The sequence below is a fragment of the Osmia lignaria genome, chromosome 7 (assembly GCF_051020975.1).
Source record: "Osmia lignaria lignaria isolate PbOS001 chromosome 7, iyOsmLign1, whole genome shotgun sequence".
Taxonomy (NCBI): domain Eukaryota; kingdom Metazoa; phylum Arthropoda; class Insecta; order Hymenoptera; family Megachilidae; genus Osmia; species Osmia lignaria.
Genome location: NC_135038.1, coordinates 3,997,418 through 4,018,255, shown reverse-complemented (window position 1 = coordinate 4,018,255; position 20,838 = coordinate 3,997,418). Strand labels below are relative to the sequence as shown.

At 44.1% G+C, this 20,838-nt stretch overlaps 1 protein-coding gene across 6 annotated transcripts in view; it reads right to left on the bottom strand.

Annotated features, from left to right (window-relative positions):
• Positions 1-447: 447 nt before the first annotated feature.
• kibra (WW and C2 domain containing protein kibra) overlaps positions 448-20,838 on the bottom strand; it is a 29,042-nt gene continuing 8,651 nt past the window's right edge. For 5 of the 6 annotated variants that reach the window (XM_034335674.2, XM_034335677.2, XM_034335675.2 and 2 more), the window contains 9 exons: positions 4,960-5,068; positions 4,587-4,746; positions 2,963-4,489; positions 2,774-2,860; positions 2,508-2,697; positions 1,931-2,398; positions 1,623-1,838; positions 1,062-1,540; positions 448-970 (listed from right to left, as the gene is read on the bottom strand). In XM_034335674.2, coding sequence (XP_034191565.2) covers positions 508-970; positions 1,062-1,540; positions 1,623-1,838; positions 1,931-2,398; positions 2,508-2,697; positions 2,774-2,860; positions 2,963-4,489; positions 4,587-4,746; positions 4,960-5,068 — 3,699 coding nt within the window. In that variant the 3' untranslated portion in view covers positions 448-507. Of the gene's footprint in view, positions 971-1,061; positions 1,541-1,622; positions 1,839-1,930; positions 2,399-2,507; positions 2,698-2,773; positions 2,861-2,962; positions 4,490-4,586; positions 4,747-4,959; positions 5,069-5,711; positions 8,167-20,838 lie in introns of those variants that run through there. The other variant, XM_034335676.2, reaches the window with a different exon arrangement.

Below are 20,838 nucleotides of genomic sequence, written 5' to 3'. Positions count from 1 at the left end.
AGAGGAACCTGATGAAATTCGATTAATTAAATAATTCTCGCATAAATCTCATTTAAATAATTTACGTTCTCGTATGTACAGAGCGCTTGGATCGCGCATTTTTCGCTATCGCCTCAAAATCTTCCTAGAATTTTCACGGCATCGCGTCGTCACGTCGATAACCAATAACAATAACAATATCGGCAACACTTCGTTAAATTCGTTGTACTAGTTACACTAACATTACATATTCACCGTTATATGAAACGTTAAAATGTATTTCGGTAAACAGTCCTTTTTTTAAAAATCCATCTTCATATTGTGCATGGCACCTTGAATTCGATAAAAGCGAGGAAATAACATTTCCCTTCTTCTTCTTTCCATTCCTTTGCTGATTTAAATTATTTATGGTAAGTCGTAGTACGTTAATTAACGAGTAATTCGGATGGACCGAAAGGTCCATCTGTTAAAAACCAAATAAAAAAAAAAAAAAAAAAGAAAAAAGAAAAGACACCTAATGTGCGAACGTTACACTTCGACACCGAGAACTCTGTCTACCACGTACTCGTATCTTCGTGGCTCTTCACCGTCAGTTTCTTCGGATGTCTTCAGGTTCTCACCTTGACCGTTCTCCTGACAGTGCCCGTTCCCCTCGTTAGGTCGACCTTTTGCGTTCACAGATTTATTTGTACTGTTCGTCGGAACGTCTTCGGCTATGTTTGTAGTCGTACTCGCGTTAGTGGTCGCGGCACCGTCACTTCTCACCGCAGACGCATTTCCGCTAGGAACACTGTTTGACCGTGTAGCCGAATTCAATGCACATTGAGCACCAAGTTTACTAACCATGGATTCAGTGGTAACTGGTTCCGAGGCGTGTCTTTTGTGTTGAGCGGACGACGGGGATGGTGATAACGCGATCTCGCATGGCGAATCTTCAGGCGGAAGTACAGGAACATTGAGATTAAAGCGCGTGAAGAAAGCCATCTTTTCTCTGTAACAAGAAATCAATTTTCATTTATAGAAATAATTTTCTTTTTTTTTTCTAACCTGACCGACCTGTATTTAAGTCGAATTATACGTACTTGAAAGAAATAATATCGGGTTTTCCTTTGCCAGCCTTTGTTTTTCTTAGTTTGTAAATCTCTTTCGAAGTTTTCTTTAACATCTTTTCCACTCGCTTATCCTCGGCACTTTTACCGTTCTTCCCGCTTTCAGCTTGCGCCATAAGGTTCTGGAACTTGTGGTCCTCCAACAACCAGGTAGCAAAGTCGGTATCTCCTTTCTCTCTAGCTTGCTCTAACCTTTGCTTTAATTCGCGCAATCTGCTTAGCTCGTCCTGAAGATTATTTAATCTGGCGTGTTGCGCTTGAAGATCCAGTTCAAGATCTAGCGAGGTTCTAGCGGTAGGTGGCAAATTGGTGGATTTCTTCGAAGCGGTTTTGCAGCTCAGAGCAGACGAGGGTCTTCGCCATCGAAGGGATCGTCTCTCCACTGAATTTCGTTGGAATGGACCACCTCTGCGATAAAGCGGCATGCTACTGTCGCTGTCGCTTCGATTCAACTGTAACAGAAACCAATGACATCGAAGAAATGATTAAACGAAATCAGAGCGATGGATCGTTTTCAATAGGTCCGATATTTACCCGACAAATATAGTGATTTTTGCTAACCGCAGCACTGGGCGAAAATGTTTGACTTCTTTTGATTACGATTGAATTTTTATCGTCGTGCAGGGTATTAGAAACAACTCCGGCCGCGGAAAGTTTCCTCTGTTTTCCCTGTTCTGGTATAAAAATACATTCGGTGTTCGTTTCCTTGTCTTGAGTTTGCCTTGCTTCCTCGTTTAGCTCTTCATCCTCCTGTAATTTACAATTTGTTCAAAGGATTATAATAATATGAATAATAAATTACTTGATCACGATGAACTGTAACGCTTGTCATATTTATTTACCTCGTGTTCCAAGACATCCTCCAAAACATTGTCCTCCATCACAAATTCCACGATGATGCCCTCTTCGTCACTGTCCTCGCTTCCACTTTCACTGCCGCCATTCTCATCCTCTTCTTCCGGACTGCCCAAGCAATTAGCTAACTCCTCGAGCCTCAACGAGATGGCCGTTTGCAATTCGTCGCAGCCTTGATTCCTGGTCAAGGTGGACGTCTGAGAGCTGATTATCGTACTCTCGTCGCTGCTCTCCTCCTTGGCGTTCTGTCCACCACGATACACCGATATATCCGACTCTTGTTTGTCGTGCTTAGCCTGTCTCGCTACGCTGGTGGAGATGCTGTTGCTGTTGCTGTTACTTGTGCTAGTGCTAGGGCTATCGGATGGCTGCATGAAGCGAAAGGAGAGTATGTTGTACCATTTTACGCTTGGCAATTCTGGACTGAAGTCTGCAAGCGATACTTGGGCGGATCCCTGAAACAGAAGTTTAATAACAGGATGAAGATAGTGATTCTGGAAAATACTTGAGATCCGTTTCCAATGGTATCTAGTAATTTTACAACAGATTGAACTAGGCACGTACCAAGCACTCCTCAGACTCATTGCCCGTGCACCAAACGTTAACCTGCAGTGTCTTCGTGTATAGCTTGTTCAGTGGTACCGCGATCGGGAAGGTTTCACCGAAAGTTGGTTTGCGCAAATCCACAACAGGTTTCGTACAACACATGTGATTAACGGGAGGCTGCATCGGAAGCAATGCAGCCTTAATGTACCTAAACATAGACGGATAGACAACTGTCATTTTGATTCTTCTCAATTTAAAAATACTTAATCTCATAGAATACTCACACTTGCGCGTTGTTAGGAATAAAAAGGGCAGCTAGATTCCTCGCACGTTCAATTCCAACGTGAAGTAGACCATCACTTACAGAGTATCTAAAGAAATAATTAATCCGATTACATTGAAACCACTAAACTACCACTCACTGCCACTGCCTAGTCTAGTTCGTAAAAAGAAAAAAAGAAAATGAAACCAACCTAAGCTTAATTTGCACCTGCGCCGTCTCCAGACTCATCTCCCCGAGTGCCAACGAATCCACGTCTCCGATCACTCCAAGTACTTTCCTACGATTAGAGGCTTCGAACACACCCGAATCACCGGCAACACTTTCGTCGGAAACCGCAGCTGAAACGGACCTGGTATTGGTACCGGAACTGCTGGCTCTCGATCGAATTCCGGTCGGTGGAGGCGTTTCGCTGATCGGCGAGAGAGGCGGAGGTTCCTGGGAAGGCAACTGGTGTTGTATCATACACACAGGCCTGCCTAGACCGCTGCCTTGTGACATATTTCCGGACTGCAGTTCGACGGGTGGATGGGGACCACCGACCAACTTCAATCGGTCCTGAGAGCCAAGGCAGGATTGTTCGTGCGACGAGGTTTGCTGTTGGCTGAGCCTGAGTTCCGCCAATCGATCCTCCAACTGATTCCCATCCAAATGAGCATTCGACGAGGTGGTAGGTCTTTGATGCTGCCGCCTTTGCATTTCCACGTGTTCGTACGCGGGAGGTGGCCCCATAGGGGCATTTTCGTAGAGCGGCGAAACCGGGGGACTGACGCTGGACAAACTGGATCTCGGTGACAAACTGGGCTGAGATCGACCAGGCGACGGAGTACTGACAAGGTTATTCTGTTCGGAGCCTCTGAGCAATCGTTCGACGCGTCTGTGGAGGTCGACCATGTCGACGGGTCGGTCTTGTTGCGAGCTAACAGGACCCAAACACTGAGGACCGCCATAGATATCGGTGAAACTCAGTCCAGAACTGAGAGAACCCTTGCTGCTGGTCGTGCTAAGGCTTCCCAGGCTGGAACTGCTGCTCACCGAAAGGGTGCTCGCGCTCAGAGTCTTCAATTGACCTTCGAGCACCGCCATGGAACGTAAAGCGTCGCTTAACTGTTGAAGCAGTAGCTGCTTCTCTTCGTGAAGCCGTACACGATCGGTAATGGTCTTGTTCGAAAGCTCGAGGGCGTTATTCAAGTCTTGCTCGAGACGACGGATCTCGCTCTGGATCTTCTTCATGTCCTGCTGCGTCCTGGTGCGAGGTGTGATGCTCCTCAGCTCTCTGAGCAACTGTTCCTTCTCCTGGAATAGTAGCAGCTTGTCTTTGTCGCTTTCGGTCTGACCCGGTGTCACTTTCTCCTCGAGGTCCGCCAATTGCTGTTGAATATGCTGTATCCTCTTCCTGGCCTCGTCGTACTGCAACCTGATTCGCGCCATCTCGGCCAAACGGGTACCGATCGGCACCAATTCGCCGGACAAGTCGGTCTGGGATGCTGTGCTCAGTTTCTCTTGCGGCAAGCTCAGGGTGCTAGCTTCGGGGCTACCCTCGCATAGCTGCAATCTCGTCAGCTCGTCCTTCAGCTGCGCCAGAGATTGCATCAATTCAGCCTTCTCCTTCTCGCCTGAACTCAACGATTTCTGAATGTTGCGAAGCTCTGTCATGATCGCCTGGGCCTCGGTGATGTTGTAGCAACCTCCATGATGTCCACTCAACTTTTGTTCGACACTGCATCAATAATATATCATGATAATATCGTTAATTAATACCGTAACGAACCGATGCTGGAACTGTGATGAAATCCTAAAATAAAACGATGTTATACCTTGAAAGGGTGTTCACTCCACGTTGCGTACAATTCATTTCTGCTCGGATCTGCTCGAGTTCTCGTTTCAATCGAGAAACTCGACTCCTCGCGAGTGCAACGTCGGATTTCAACAGATCCGGATCGTACTTGGTACTCAAGGAACTCGAACTGGAGCACACTATAGGCAAACGAACGAATAGCTTTGTTAATTGAGTTTCGTTTCGAACGCCTTTGAAATCTTCATATTATTATAAATGTGAACCAAATCCGAACTGAAAATCCAGTGTCTAACTGTTAATACAACCGTAAATACCATATTACACTTCAAAGGATATTTCGAACGCTAAAAAGTTCCGGAAAATAGATACCGCTAGCGTTAGGGTGTACTCACAACTTGTACGCGATGCGCCGAGCGTAGTTAGAGCGTTGTTAAGGTGATTGTACTCATCCTGGGCCAGACATAGCCTCTGTTGCTTCACATCGTAGATCTCCTTCTTCGCCTGCAACAGAATTTTAAGAAAAACTATTTTTAAAAACCATACCGGTATCGAAGGCAATTGCGTTTAATTAAGTGCTCTGAGCCAACACTCTTCAAAAGGAATTTTTCGATCAAAAGTGACCTCGAATTTTCCTTTGCGCCTAATGGGGCTTACGATAAAAAATCAATTGAGATTCAATAGAAATCACGTTCAGATGGAATTTAAAGTAGAGAAACGCTATTACACGAGGTGCTGCGAGCACCATAAGATGCTGCATCCTGCATTCCTCCACCGTCAAAACGTCGTAAACATGGTACAGTACCGAGTACTATAATTTCGAAGGATATTTCGGATGCACGGTAACATTTTATCGGAACCTCGTTCCTTTGGAATGTTCTGCCCTGCTATCGAGCTACCATTCTGTTTCGCATCACTCCACTGGCGAGACACGAGCGTGTTCGAAAGGGACACACGAAAACAACTTGGAATTTCTTACAGAGAATTTTTATAAAATCATACTTTAATTTATCGGACACGTGAATTGTTCAGAAAGATTCGAGCTCTGTTCTAGCTGAGTATTCCGGGGAATTTCACTTGAACAGAGTGGAAAGGGCGATTAAAACACACCGAAGAAGCAGTGTATCGAGATTCCTGTAATCCTTACGTATTCACAGTAATAGTATGCGGTGGCGTCGGTGTCATCGCGTCTGTAGCACTGCTCCCAGTAGAATCTCTGTATCTGCTCGTCGTTCTCGTAGTCGTTGTGGTAGCACATTCTCATGCGATATTGGGAGACGACGTTCTCGTAAATTTGCTCCGGCTGATAAGGCTGCTTGCAGGAACGTTGCTGTTCGGGATATTGTTGGCGTTGCTGTTGGTGTTGAAAACGCTGATGATGAGCGTGCTGATGGTAATTGTTCACGTAGGTGCGGTACTGGTGCGCCGGTACGAGTACGCAGAGTGTGTACTGACGGTCCATGCCGGGTACACAGTAGACTAGGCACGGTTCCTCTTCTTCTTCCTCTTCTTCTTCTTCCTCTTCTTAGTCTTCTTCGTCGTCGTTGTGCACGTCGTCGTCCTTAGTCTCCTTCTTCTTCTTCTTCTTCTTCTTCTTCCTTCCCTTCAACTTTTTCTACTCCTCCTTCGCCTCCTTTTTCTTCTTCTCCACCTCCTCCACCTTTTCGTTCTTCTTCTTCTTCCTCTTCTTCTTCTTCTATCCCGTCGGGCGTCTATCTCCTCTTCCTTCACCTCATCTTCGCGAAGGCCTCCTCGAGACTGGCCGGTTTACGGGGCCCGAAATTCCGATCCCCACCTCTGTGGGTCTCAATTTTTAAGGGATCCCACCTTTTTTCCACCTTTTTGCCTTCTCTTCCTTCGCTTCTTGCACCACCCGGTCGAACCTCTCCTTCCCTTCTCCTTTCCATCCTGCTTTTACCTACCCTTCCCCCTACCCATATCCCAACATCCTTCCTTTTTACTCTTCCATATCTCCTCCTTCTCTACCTTCTTCCGTTTAATCCTTCGATCTCACTGCTTCCTTCTCGCTCCTCCATAACACTGGACTGGGGCCCGATCTCTGTATAGGCATTCCTTCTATCCTCTCTTTCTGTCTGCTCCTTCCACCGTCTTTTCATTTATCTCGCTTCAACCACCGTGGCCTCAAGCGGCTCTTTCTTACCCGGTGTAAAAAGGCAGGCCTCATCCTGAGGCCCCGCAGGACCGTCGCAATTCAGCCCTTGCTCCCTCTCCCACCTCCATTACTTTTCCTATTCTCTCTTTCTTATTCTTATTCTCATTCCACCTTCCTACCCTACCTTCCCCCTCCCCTCTTCGATCCTCTTCCTTTCGAATACTATGCATTTCATGCGACATTCGTTTTTAGTCAATCTAATTGATACTAGAACGTACGCACACGTGCTACGCGAACTACCCTACCGCCCCATTAATATTTACGATACCTCCTGTCAAAATTCCATCTTACCATTTTTACTTTCTTTCACGGTTTTATGCGTAGTTTCCCTCGCGGCAATAGAAATTCCACGATACCGGCTAATTATCTTGGTGGAACGTTCTCCCTCAGCGTAAAGGGAAGGAAATGATTTGTTACTTGTTATCGCAATGAGTAACTAGTAGAGAGAAATTACAGGGAAGAGTAAAAACGGTGAAATATCGAGAAGGTCGCTCGTCGAATTTCAGCATCGTTATTCGTCATCGAGACTACCCCCCTCCCCCCGAGGGCGTGCATTTTTTCAGCGATGCGGAATGTCGTGGTATGCAAGCTTGACATGCAGGGCGCCGCGGGGCGAGCACACGATCCTGTCGCTGGCGGAGGCCAGCCTGTAAGGGACGACAGAAGGGATGGAGTAGGGGCTCTGAGAAGCGGGAGAAGAGGGGAAAGAGGGCCTGACGAGGTCACGGTACGACCCTGTTGAACGTGGTCCCATCTCGGACTTTCTGGTCGGTAGTAGAACCGACCTTGAGTCGCGCATTATGCCTCGTCCTTGTTGGAATTTCTGGGGCCACTACTGGCCCATCAGCCGTGTCTTTGATCATCTAAGAACAGGCCCGGTGGACCTTGGTATATGTCCCCTCTCCGTCAGAAGGCCCGCTCTGAGCCAGTAGCGATGGCACCAATTTCTCTTACTTTCGCACACTCGCAATCTTTTCCACGATATTATTCATTAACAAATGACCATCGCGAAACAACGTCTCGCTTAATTAATTAATTGCAACCAAATTAAATTTATGTTGTTTCATCGAATGATAAATATCGTAAAGGCATCATTGAAAATCCAATTTGCAGGTGGTTTTTTCAACCAAACCCTTCCATTTTAATGATTTTATAACGACTTAACGACGAAGAAAGATGGAATTGCTCGGAAATTCCAAGTATCGACACTCGATTCCATCGCTATCCTGCGGAGAATTTCGCCCCTCCACGGGCTTTTGCCTTCGTACCACCACACCACCCCGAAACCGCCGAAGGATTCACGGGACTCAGGCCCCGCGCGCATATTTCTCGGTCCACACTATTATTGTCGGAGGCTCCGTAGATGCTATCGAGTACGAGCCGGTTCGCTCGCCTCGCGGAAAGAGGCTCTTATTTTTCCCCATCCTCCCCTCTCTCCTGCTCCCTCCCTCCACCTCCACAAGCGAACCTCTTCTTACCTCAATCCTTGCATCTCCCTATGTATCTATCATTTTTTTTTTCTCTTTCAAAAGATCCACTCGCTTCCTTCTCGTCCCGTGGCACATCCGAAATCTCTTCCGCTTTAGGTGCTTTTTACACCATCCCCTGTCTCCCGATACGATTTTACACCGTTGCGTAGGCAAATTTTGCAAATGTAATTTCCAAAAACGAAATACGAGGGCATCGTCGAGAAATAAAACGTTGTCGAACGAATAAACACTTTCTCCATCGCGACTAAACTTTAACTCGCAAATCACGTGCGTGTAGCAACCACGGAGGGAGGCTAAAAACGAAGCAACGTAGAGTAGGAGGCACGCAACACTCGTGTATCATTAAGGAATTCCTCGTCGAAAAATATTGTTAAGGAATTCCTGGTTGGCAAAAGGGGCAGGATCTTCGGGCAAAGGGGTCATATGCCTCTGTATTAGAGTCCCGTATGCATTTTGATGGAAGATCCACCACCTACAATAATAATTCTTGCGAAACACACAACGTGCACGCACGGGCGCATTCATGAGTTGTACCCCTCGTGTGTACGTGAGCGTACACGTGTCTATCGATCCCCCGATCTTGATGCTGTAAAAACCAGAGAAGAACCAACCTTTTTAGTACACGAGAAAGAGAAGCAAAAACTACAAGAAACGTAGGAGAACAAAGTAAGACAATCCCTTTAAGAAGAAGAAAAAAAAAAAGGGACGGGGTTCTGGACGAAGACGAAGGAAAAGACGAGCTTGGCATCTCTTCGTGGCCGAGCGAAACAGCGAAATGAATATCTTTGATGGGCCTTCTAGTAGAGACAAGAGAAAGATGGCAGGGTAGTCGTGAACAGCCGAGTGAATAAATGAGCAAAAAGGAAATGAGCTGAACAATCGGGAATAACGATGAAACGAGCGTTGAAAAAGTAAATTATACGTAGGCCTATTTTGCAAAAAGTTAAAAAACCATTGGTGCACGTGTATACGTACAGGGATGGGAAAAAGTTGCGGTTATTACTGTAAGCTACTGGTGCCGATACTCGATGATGCTTCGTATCGCGAACAAAAAAATAATCTGGAAATACTATTGCTGCCATTATCATCATTATGATAAGGGAAAAAGAACGGGAACAAAAGTCTACTCAGGCCTGCAGAAATTGATAGGGGTGCAATGCTCATATACCCCTATCCGATGAGCCAGTGTACACTATGGGGCAAAGAAGTTTATTGTTGTTGTTACTGTCATCGACATCGGTGTCGCTGGTGTTGGGGCATTGCGTTCTGTGGCGATAGTGGCAGCCAGGTAGTAGTAAAGGTTGCAAATAACAACGCCGGTGGGGCTGTGGATGGTGATGGTAGTGGTAGTGGTGGTGAGATGGCGGAGGAGGAAGAGCGATTGGAATGCAGCCGAGTGAGGAATTCCGGCCCCTCCCGCATATTTATCTGAACGCTGCTCGCCGGGCTCTGCGGAGCCCCGTTCCGAGGCGAAGGGCCCCCTTTTATAGTGCGCCAACTACTCGGCCGCTCATACCATGAGGAGAACGAACGAAGAAAGAGGGATAGATAGCCAACGAAGCCCAGTGTCGGGCCCACTATACGTATGGATCTCTCTGTTCAGGAATGCCCGCGGTGTTTTGTAATTGGGCGCATTCGTGAGATTTTCTTGTGAATACGCAACCCGGTGGAAATTTCGAAAGCCAGCTTCTTCCGGCGAATACGAAGGGCGTCGCTGAAGAAGGGACGCAAAGGGGCTTCGTGAAGAATTTCCGACCGTTTGAGATTGAGTTGCTAGCTTGAAATAATTTTTTTCTTTTTTTAATGTATAGATTTATTAGAAGACTGTAAGATTAATTACATTTTTTGATAGGTGGACGCATAGTAAAAAGATCATAAGTCTTCTATCCGTCCACCTGCAAAAATAATTATCTCAGTACTGGAAAGGCATTAAAAGAAATTCGAAGAAACTGATTGTATATCCGTGAGATTAAATCTGATTAGGCATCTATGACGAATTTATTTTTTTCCCAAAAACAAAACCGTTTCGAAATATCTAAAAATATGTCAGCACAATCAACTCGAAAATCTCGTTCCTGTCTTATTCATTCAGGGAAAAAGAGAAACGTGAATAATAAAGAGCGAATTCGGTAATCCAATTCAAATTTGGTCGTTCGGTAGCTGGCATGCAGGAAAAAGAATCAGGAATGAGCAGACTGACGATGGAGAAAAGCATTTCTTCGGTCGGACAGCTGTTGCCGAACAAAGGCCGAAGGATACAAAAGAGGAATTTCTTAGGGCGCACGTGGCTCCCGAGAGAAAGAGAGAAGAAGGGGAAAGAAAAAGAAGAATTCATGGCTAATGCAAGGGATCGACTACACACGTGACCCGATGCACCCTTTCGGGAATTCCTTCTCTTTCCCTCAATTTCCCCATTTTTCATTACTTTCGATGCATCGTTTCTTTTCCCTTTTAACCCCATACGCTCTTTCCTACTACCCTCCCCTTACAAATGCAATTTTATTTTATACTTTGCAAACAATTATTAAATTTGACCATTTCATAATTCCTAAATTCCGTTGTTAATTATAAAGGGGATAAGTTCATCGAACGTACTTAATTAATTTAATTAAGCTTTGTTTTTCATTATATTTAAAGAACAAAGAATAAGTTAGAATTCAGAGGAATAATGAACTAAATTGCACTTCATTCAGCTCATTAGAAACGTTTTAAAACGGCCAATAAGAAGAATACAGTAAAATTACATAGTCCCATTAAAAGAAATGAAAGTGGCATTGGAGTCTCGAAAAATAATTACTTTTCAAGGAATTTATGCTGAATAATATACATCATGCTCGTACCGGATGATATTTTTATTCTTTTCACGATAATTCTCGATTTTATACGAAAATTCTTTTCGAGTTTCCATCAATTTCTAGAACTTACTAGCTACATCCGGTATTAACATGTACCAAATGTACTATGAAGTACGCGATCTTACCCATAGAAGCCGCCACAATCCGCGACTTCTGGCCGATTTACATGAAACATTTATGGTGCTAACGACAGCAATAAACAAACTTTCGTATCCTTTTAGCAGATTTTTCATTTTTGGAATAGTAGTATTTTCGTAGTGTAACTCTGAGACCCCCTTACTTTTGAAAAGTGCGCAATTTTCGAACGACTTGGCGCGTCCTGCGCGCGCAGCTAAAGCGGGAAATTATAGATCACTCGTTATTATTTGAAAAATGAAAAAATCAAAGATAACGTTTACCATGTGCATTCTCAGATAATCCGCAACAAAACAATTCTTAAACTGAAATAATACCGGCTCAGACTTTATATTTACTGATACACGCAGAGATACCAGAAATTAAGATTAAACAATTTTAAAGTCCACGATCTTAAATTCAAAGATTATTAGATAGAATCGCACGAAAATCCTGTTATGAAAACAGTGTCGTTTCGAAATGCATTTAAAATTTAATTGAACGTATCTCTTAACTTTTAAATACACATGTTCAACGATAGTGAACACATGTATTAATGAACATGCTTTTCCTGTTACGCACTTACTTTTATCGTACGTTTACCTATTCTTATAATTGTTGCGTAATTAATACGTTATTATCATTATCAAAACAAGTATTAAGATTTGTTTATTGTAAACATTTTGATCTAGATTATTATCAACATACCGAGATGGTGTACGAAAAAACAGAAACAATTTCATCGATTCTAAACCAATGAAAAATTACTGGAGTATCTGGTGACAGTCTTGTGACAATCAAAGTGTTAGAGGTAATTAAAATGAATTTCTTATCATGTTTATAAAAAGTACCATGTTTATATATGTGAGTCATGCGTACTCGTACACAGTGGCACGTGCACATTCACATAATAATAGCTGGCATCTTATCGGTAAGATAGAAGAATTCTTCGTAGAGAAAGTTTGGATCTATATTGTGCGTTTGCTATTTATTGTTTTTCGCATGAAGCACGCACTTCCTCTCGCAACTCGCATTCCACGTTCACACGTAACGAGTGTAGAAATGCTAGTCAACATAAATCTAGATGTTACAGCTACACAGATCTTTCATTTCCTCGACTGACCACGTCAGTAGTTTCGCGTGAAAAACAATTATAAGAATCAGGCTGGTACTTGTATTTCCCTGAAATCGTATAAAATTAAAGAAAATTCGATTTCTGAAAACGTTCGGGTGTTATCGGTTCCCGGTACACCCGGTTAGATCGCGTTCTCGAGGAAACGTTTAATTATAAAATAAGAAAAAAGCGGCCTGAGTGTCGGGCCGAATGGGCGAGCGATTGCGAACGAGCCGAGCGCCTCGAAAGAGATAAAGTTTCCTCCGCGTGCTGTTTTCCAGCAGTTGTAGAAGGAATGCGCACCAGGTGAAGTCAGCATGACGATCGGCCAGGTAAAACTGCGTTCACAATTGGCGAACGCGTGCGTCGCGGTTGAACGGAGCGGCGAGGCTGCGCGATGCGCGCGCGCGTCGCGATGGAACGGGCCTCGAGGGCACCTCTGACGGGAAGTGGTCGGAGGGGCACGGGGCACGGGGCACCCGGGGCAGAGGAGACAGGGAGAGGAAGGGAGAGCTGCGGTGGCGAGCGAGCGATGCTGATATGAATGGAATGCGATGCCATTATCGTGGTGTACATACCGATAACTCGATGCCCCGTTGAGCGAACGAAGGTGTCTGCAGACGAAGCAAAAGCTCTTAACTTTCGAGCAATCGTATCTCCTTGCACGAAATGTATCCCCCATCTTTCTTTCCATTTTTTTCTCCCTTTTCTCGAACCAACGCCAACCAAATTGCAAATTAGAAAATCCCGGACTCCGACGCGACGCGAATTCCTCGTTCAATTTTCGCGGAAAATATTCAAGGTCGATTTCCAACGGAAACAAACAATTGGATGAATGGTAGCGATTGAGTAACCGATGAATACTGGAATGTAAATGGGAATGAATAGGACCATTGGAATGCTTATACTGACAATGGGTTTATATAACTCAAAGTAGGGTGACTACTTTTTTAATTAATATGGCAGATTGGATGATTAATTAAATGTTGTATAAACCGCGTGCCAGGGGGTTAGAATAAGAAGATTCTAACGTGCTTTCGGAAAGCTTTTCCGAGAAAAGCAGATGCTGGAAGAGGCTAGAAATCCTGACGAACGTATTCGGTATGCATATCGCTTTACGGTCCTCTCCCTTTCGGAGAAATCGGCATCTGATACTCGTGCATTCCCTTTGGATGAATGTTCAACGTTATATCGAGATTTCGAGGAAATCGTCTTATCAGGGAAATAAAAATGACCAGACAAAGTGGCGTGTTTCATCCAGTTGCGATGCAATTAACCTAGTGTCGTGTATTTGTAGACACATACTTAGAAACGTAAAAGGAACGAGTCTTCTAAGGAGAGCTCTTGGTCATTTGTCGTAGAACGTATGGAAACTTCAATTACTAACAATACGATTATCCCTTATCAGTAACAGAAATGAAAGAAAATTCTTTTGAGAAATAAATACGTTCGCAGTGAGTTAACAAAACAACAATGTCGATTACATTATCCATTTTCCACGAAGAAACAGAATTTCGTCGTAACGGCGAGGTGACGTCTGAAACGCGAATATTTACAATCATTATCTCGTCACTGACGAAAATTGTACGAGATACCAAGTTTATTAATGTAACGCGTTAATTGCTCTATACGCGGTGGCTACAAATTTTCATCGTATCCCTGTTATTTTGAAATAATACAAGTTTTCCAATATCGTCTGTTAAAATGTTAATTGGACAAACACATTTCCTTGAGGTGTCACTATTTTTTCAGGAACACGATGATAAACAGTAGCCAGATCTGATCTGAACTACGTCACTAAATTGCTCGTTATCATTCGATGATAACTCTGATAATCGAGCTTCGTGCATTCTTGAGCTGATAAGAGACAATGCATGAAAAAAGCAGGTGGAATTTCGTTCGAGAAGCTTAAGTTTCTCGCGCGTAGCTTTGTTTTCGAGAAAATTGAACATTTTCCAAAATATCCGTATTAACTTCAACCTGCTGTGCAACAGTTGCTCCGATATTTCTCGTCCGTCGATATACGCGATAAAGAAAGAAGAAAATTAGGGGAACTTTCTTAATTATGATCGATCGATGCCGGACGAACGATTTGAATAGACGAAAAGATGGATGAACGAGGAGGGATTAAAACGTGGAAAGAAAGAAAATAAAGAAGGAAAAGCGAAGCGTGAAATTCCGCTGGCCGTCTCTAAAAATAGTCGGTTACAAAAAGGAATAATAACACGGGTACGTATCTATCTGGTCGCCGGGTAAAAGCGTCGGCCTATTTATGTATCGCCCGGTAGAGATGGAATTCCGATCTCTTCGCGTGGTCGTTAACATTGTTTGCCTCTAGAAGAGAGCCGTAGGAATGTGAAAAGCTGCGTCGGCAAATGGCGAGCAACAACGCCATAAGGCCTGTCGCGTTCCTTCGCCGCGCTCTCTATTTTCTTCTATGGCATTTCCAACCTCGGCCCTTCCATCCCAATGCGTAAGAATTTCACGCAAAATCCATCCCCTTTTTTTTCATCAAACCCGAAAAAAAACTCGCGACACGCGAGCACGACGCTTAACCCTTCGAAGACCGATGGGTCCTGGATTTAAATCGCGGAATGTACAGTACCGAGAATGGAGGACGTCGCTTGAGAAAATTCCGCTGCAGGGGAAGGAGGCCCCCACCGCTCGGATTTCGCGAGGGTTGTTGCAACTTTACGAAAGAAGAAAACGCGAAGCGAACTTGAACTTGGTGGTTGGTTCTGAAAGAAAAAGCACGCGATACGTAGACTCGCGAGCGTATATACATAATGGAGAAAGGGGAAAAATGCGAACGGTGAGGCAGACGTCGATCGATATGTAACGATAATATTCTGCGTTCCTCGGCCATCCTATTTCTTTGGTGCGAGTGGAAAAGAGCGAACGGTATAGTCGATTCGCAGCACCGCGGGGCATCATCCAGAGTATCGAAGGACAGTAGCACATCCGCCCGTGCACACGATCGTACACCCTCGGGAGTCCTCGTAGCTCTTCGTGGATCCGTTCGTGGACCGCCTGGGGGCCCTACGAGCGTAACACCGGTAGCCACTACGCCAAAAGGGTCGCGTTGGTGCGGGAAGAGAAAAAAGAGAAACACACAGAGGGACAGAGGCTGAGGAGAGAGAGAGGGAATGAAAGAAGCAGGCGAGGACGGAATATCCAGGGCCGAGGTCCGAGAGGACAGGCAGGAGGAGAACTTGGGGGAACTGGCATCTTTTCTTCAAGATGCATTCAAACTTGGGAGAAGAGTACGCCTTAGCGATGGGATCAATATCCTTGCGTACTCTTTCCACCGTTCTACACCATTGATCGAACCGACTTATTTTCATTGGAATTCGTACGATCTACCGATACTGTTGCTAATGTAATACCAAGTTACGCTATTAATAAATTCATTATCTACAGTAATGTCTATTTATTTGCCCCTAACACTGAGTCTCACATTCCAAGATCATCTATTTCCTCTTACGACTTTTGCCCTGGGCCCCGCAAACTCTAGGGATAAATGAAACTTCCAAAATGATCCCTCCATGAATTTACAAATTATCCAAAAGTGGATGCAAGTTTGTTAGCGGCGAATTGCTCGAAAAACTATAAGCCAACCGTTGAGTTAATTCTATCACTAGCAAAGCTTTCATCTTTCTCTACTTCCTTCTCTCTTGCTCTATAGCCACGCATAAACTTCCTCTCTCTTTCTCTCTTTCCTCATACATAGCCGCTACCTTCCGCGCCGGGCCCAGCGAGCACGTCGTTGAACGAACAGAGAGGAAAAAGAGAGAGGAGGAGAAGTTAGTGGTAGGGGGCCAGTGAGGACGAGAGGGGAGAAAGGGGTGAAAGAAAGAGCGACGAGGAGGGATGGGGGGGAGGAGGGGGACAGGGTTCGAACGGACGGGAGACATTCCAATCTCTCGTGGCAAGCTTGCCTGCTTTGCTTCGCTTGCTTGTCTGCTTGCCCGCTTGCCAAGATATCGTCGTCCTAAAGCCGGCCCACGCTACATCCAATGGCACACGGATATCGTAACCGTGTAATCTCGCGACGCGATCGTTATACTCGATTTTGCGGGATATAGTTAGAGATGGGATCCAAGTAGCTTCGAATCTGACTGGATAGTCGAGTAAACTCGAACCGAGGGTCATCGATTTCACTTGTTTACCGCCAAATTACCAAAAGCCTAGCTATTCTAAGATTTTCTTACCCTCTGAATCAACGGAAGCCTCGATGCACCCGAATGTACAGTACAGGGGTAGGCTTTCCTAGGGGAAAAATAGTGGGCACAACGCGCGGTAACTCTCCGGTAACGGAGCGAGTGGGGAACGCCTCCTTCCCCTGCTATTTTCTCTAGGGAAGTCCTCCATGCTCGGTACTGTACGCATTGAACTTGATCCCATCTCTAGATAGAGTAGACGAAGCGAGCGTTTCTTTGAGCATCGTATCGGTATAAATATCGCATTAGTAACGTATTATGAAAAAAGCCTGTCCTCGGGGAAGGCAAGAAATTGTATAACGTCGTGATACGTTAAAAGAGCTAATGGTAGCGGACGAATATATCGAAACTGGTTATGTAACGACGAGAATCCTGCCTAACAGATGCTGGACCGTTTCTTTCTACGTTTTGCATGCTTATGCCAGCTTTCTATGTGTTCGAGAATCGTAATCGAGAATTGTCTGAACGTCCGGCGCATGCGTTCAGAATTTGGTTATACCGACGATACGAATGACGATGTCAATGACTGCGACTTCAGTCCAAACCGTTATAACGTGTACATATAAAAGGATGTCTTGGCTGATATACACGCGTTACATACGGTAAGCACTATTTTAGGAGCAAAGAAATACGTATCAGACGTATAGGTACACTTTCTGCAGCATCATTTGCGTTTACGTTGCTAGGTAATCAACGCATCGCATCGGGCCAGAGATTACACCTGTCGGTACGTTTTAAATTAACAGCCAGCCGGTTCCTATTTGCTGAGAGTCACGATGTTTCTTGTCTCGTTTCACGAGCTAACTTGAACGAGAATCATTGAGACTGGTCAGTGATGAGAGCTGTTACATAGGAGTTACGTGACGATCCATAGATTTTTCATTAATTAAAGTGTACAGTTCCGAGGATGGTAGTCCTTTCTAGGATAGATGGCGCTCCTGTCGGTGGAGGTCCCTATTTTCCTTACGGTGGACCTACCATGCTCGGTACTGTACGCGCGGCAAGCGAAGATTTCTCTTAAAAGTTCGCGGGAATGCGAAAAATTCGCGGCTGGATTTCTGCGAAGGATTCGAACTATATAATTTAAAGCATCGGGAATTCGCAACTTCCTCCGGCGGTGTCATAATCGGTTTTGTATCTGTCCGCGCGAGACTTGCAGCGGTACGAGCAACTGAGCGAGCAAAAATAAATGGCAATTAAAATTCCACTCGCATCTCGCTGCCTCGAAGAGTAGAGGAGTCGTGAGGCATCGTAAGGCACTCGAGGAAACGAGACACGGGATACACGGCGATGGGAGAGGAAGCGAGAAAAATAGAGAGAAAAAAGGAAAATCGTTGGAAACGAAGAGGGACGACGCGATCCTGCTAACAGAGAGGAAGAGGGAGATACGAGAAAGAGTTAAGGTTTAAACTTTGAGATCCGAGCCAAATTTGAACGGTCTTCACCGTTCAAGGTTATTCCTTTCAATTTTTTAATGAACCTCACTTTTCTTCTTTTTTCACAACACTTCGTTTCTATTCAATTTTATTTGAACGAATGTTCACGAATTTCATACTTTTTATTTTATTGTTTAAATATAATTTCAAAAGAATAAAGGGTGTTTTTCACGATCAGAGTGTTTCGAGTATGAAAGGGTTAAGGTATCAACGATGAATCAATCAGGTCGGTCTTACTGTGTTTAGTGCTATAAATCGTTTTTATCAGAACACAGTAATAATTCTGTTATCGGAACTATAGATAGGTGAGTATTCGGATAACAGAATATGTATCCCTGACATTTAGCTTTATTTATCGGAACAAAAAGTGAAAACAATAATTAAAATTCCATTTGTAAAAGATGAGCTTGTAAATTCAAGATGCCCTTCGATTCTAACTTGTTCGTGTGATTAATTAAAAACCGAGGAACAGTGACCCACTTGGATCGATGAATTATTAAAATGGATAAACGAATAGAATTATTACGATCCCTTTCGGTTATTTCTGTTCCTCTGTTTTGCTTTCAATCCTTTGAAACCTAATCTTCCTTTCTGTTTGTTTCAATATTTTATTCAACCTTCGGTGGGTGCCATTAATTTTCTTAATCTTTTTACTACCGCGAGGGTCACGTGTGACCTCGTTAAAAAAAAATTCATTAAACATCAAAACATGCATCGTAGAATGATTTTAATCGTAGCCAATTTATAAGCCGTGTCTCGAATTAAGAAATCGATCGTACAATCTTTGAACGTTAAATAAACTTTTTCACCAAGGTTAATCATCTTCCTCTTCGCGAATTCCACTCTAAAACTTTCGAAATTCCACGAGATTACGTCATAGCCTTGTCATCGTCATGTTCCTTGGTCTCATTGCCATCGGAATCACGAGGATTCGGTTAAGGATATCATGATCATCACCGGTCAAAATAATGTCGCAAATAATTTGTATCGTTTCTGGCGATCAAGGGGTTGATTAAAAATTTGAAAAAATACCGACGGAAAATTCTTGGTCGTACCGCAACGAATGGAGAAAATGAAAATGAAAAATCTCGTCTAATGGATGACTTGGATCGAACCAGATGCCTGGCAAGAGTAAGTGACGATTTTTGTAGCGAGCGAAGAGCAATGATGAGACGCGATTGGCCACGGATTATCCATTGCTCAACAGAGAGAACGGAGATCCTCGTGGAAAGGGACACGCAGATCGAAGAAGGTACGCGATGAAGCGAGAAGGAAAGACAGAGGCGGCGAGGACGAAGAGGAGAGGGCCATTTGCATCGGAATGCAAGCCTGGCTGAGCCAATGTGCTGTGCTCGGCAGAACGCGTGCACGCACCGCGCGTATACACAAGCAACGCGTGAAATTTCCAAGGGAGGAAGCCAAGCACGCATTTCCTTGTGGCGAACCCTCAAATCTTTCCTGTCCAAACCGATATGAATTGCCTTTCAACGTGACTACGCTCGCAGACCCTTCCACTCGTACTTCCGACAAAGCCTCCTGAATATTAACCCCTTCGATGCTACGAATGCATTTAAAAAAATTTCCAATAAATTCATTCGGTGATAGGTAATTCATAACGTAACAGATAGCATATGTTAAAAATAATCTTAAATGAAAATACAATCGATCAACATCCAAGAACTATTCGAGAACTTCAAAGTCAGATAAATAAACTAAATTAATTTTGGACCTCCCAGCGTTAAGTCATCGATCGAAATTGCCAAAAATCCTCGAAAAACTGTCCGCTAGATTTAGAATCGTGCGTGTTACAAGATTTCGAAATAAAAATGAAAGAGAACGCTTCGAAACAGAGGCGGGCGAGCAGAGGGTGGCGATACCACCCTCCAAGTGTCACGAGATCCTACAAAAAATGAATAAGAAAAGAAGTATAGTTTCTAGATTCCGACACTGTTCCGGACAGAAGGTGTTGTCGCAAGGTGTTGTTTAGTCTGTGGACCAGGGTTACACCTCGCCTCGCGAAACTCGGTTTCGCAGCTGTCGTCAAAAAGTCTCCAGAGGTAAAACTGAAAACTAGAATCGAGCCGCTTTGCCAATCTCGAAAATCGACGATGACATCATGCAAACAGCATTTCGACCGAAATAAATATACCGTACATCGACATTCTCCCACTTCCTGTCTTCTCCCACGTGAAACACAGACTCCCTTCTCGTGACATTCGACCAATTTCACCAATCAATATTACTTAACTTTCCATTTACCATTGGTGTGTACCAAACAATTCAAAAAATACACTATCCAATCAATCTTATAATAGATATTTTATCGTTCCATTAAAAAATATTTATTTACTTGTCGCGTTTCGGAATTGTCCAAGTTAACCGATTAATTAGAACATCCCGCTGAGATAATTCAATCTAAAGAAGAAACAACTAGTTAATCCGATGTTAATCGTTGTTCCAACGACAAATATGAATTATCGGTATGTGAGGGAGCGATGAGGGAGCGGTGAGTGACCGGAAGTAACATGATTTCTCACGAAATAACTTCCTGTCTAGAGCTCCCACCGTCCCTCATTTAAAAGTTCATCGGTCCCTCGCTGCATGTAATCCCAACTAACGGAGAGGTTCATCGGCACGAGGGTTAGAAGAGAAATATCTCTGCACTACTAACAACGCCAGATTCCACCATGTCACTATCGTTTTTATTACTAAACGGTATTAAAAATATTCCTTCGCTCTTTAAAAAAAATTGCATTTGGTTGGAATCTATTTTTCTTTTTTTTCCCCACTGAAATGATGTACGTAACAGCTGATATTTAGATGCTTTGAATAAACAGAAGGTTACTGAAAAGTCGCCGAAGGTGGTAAGATA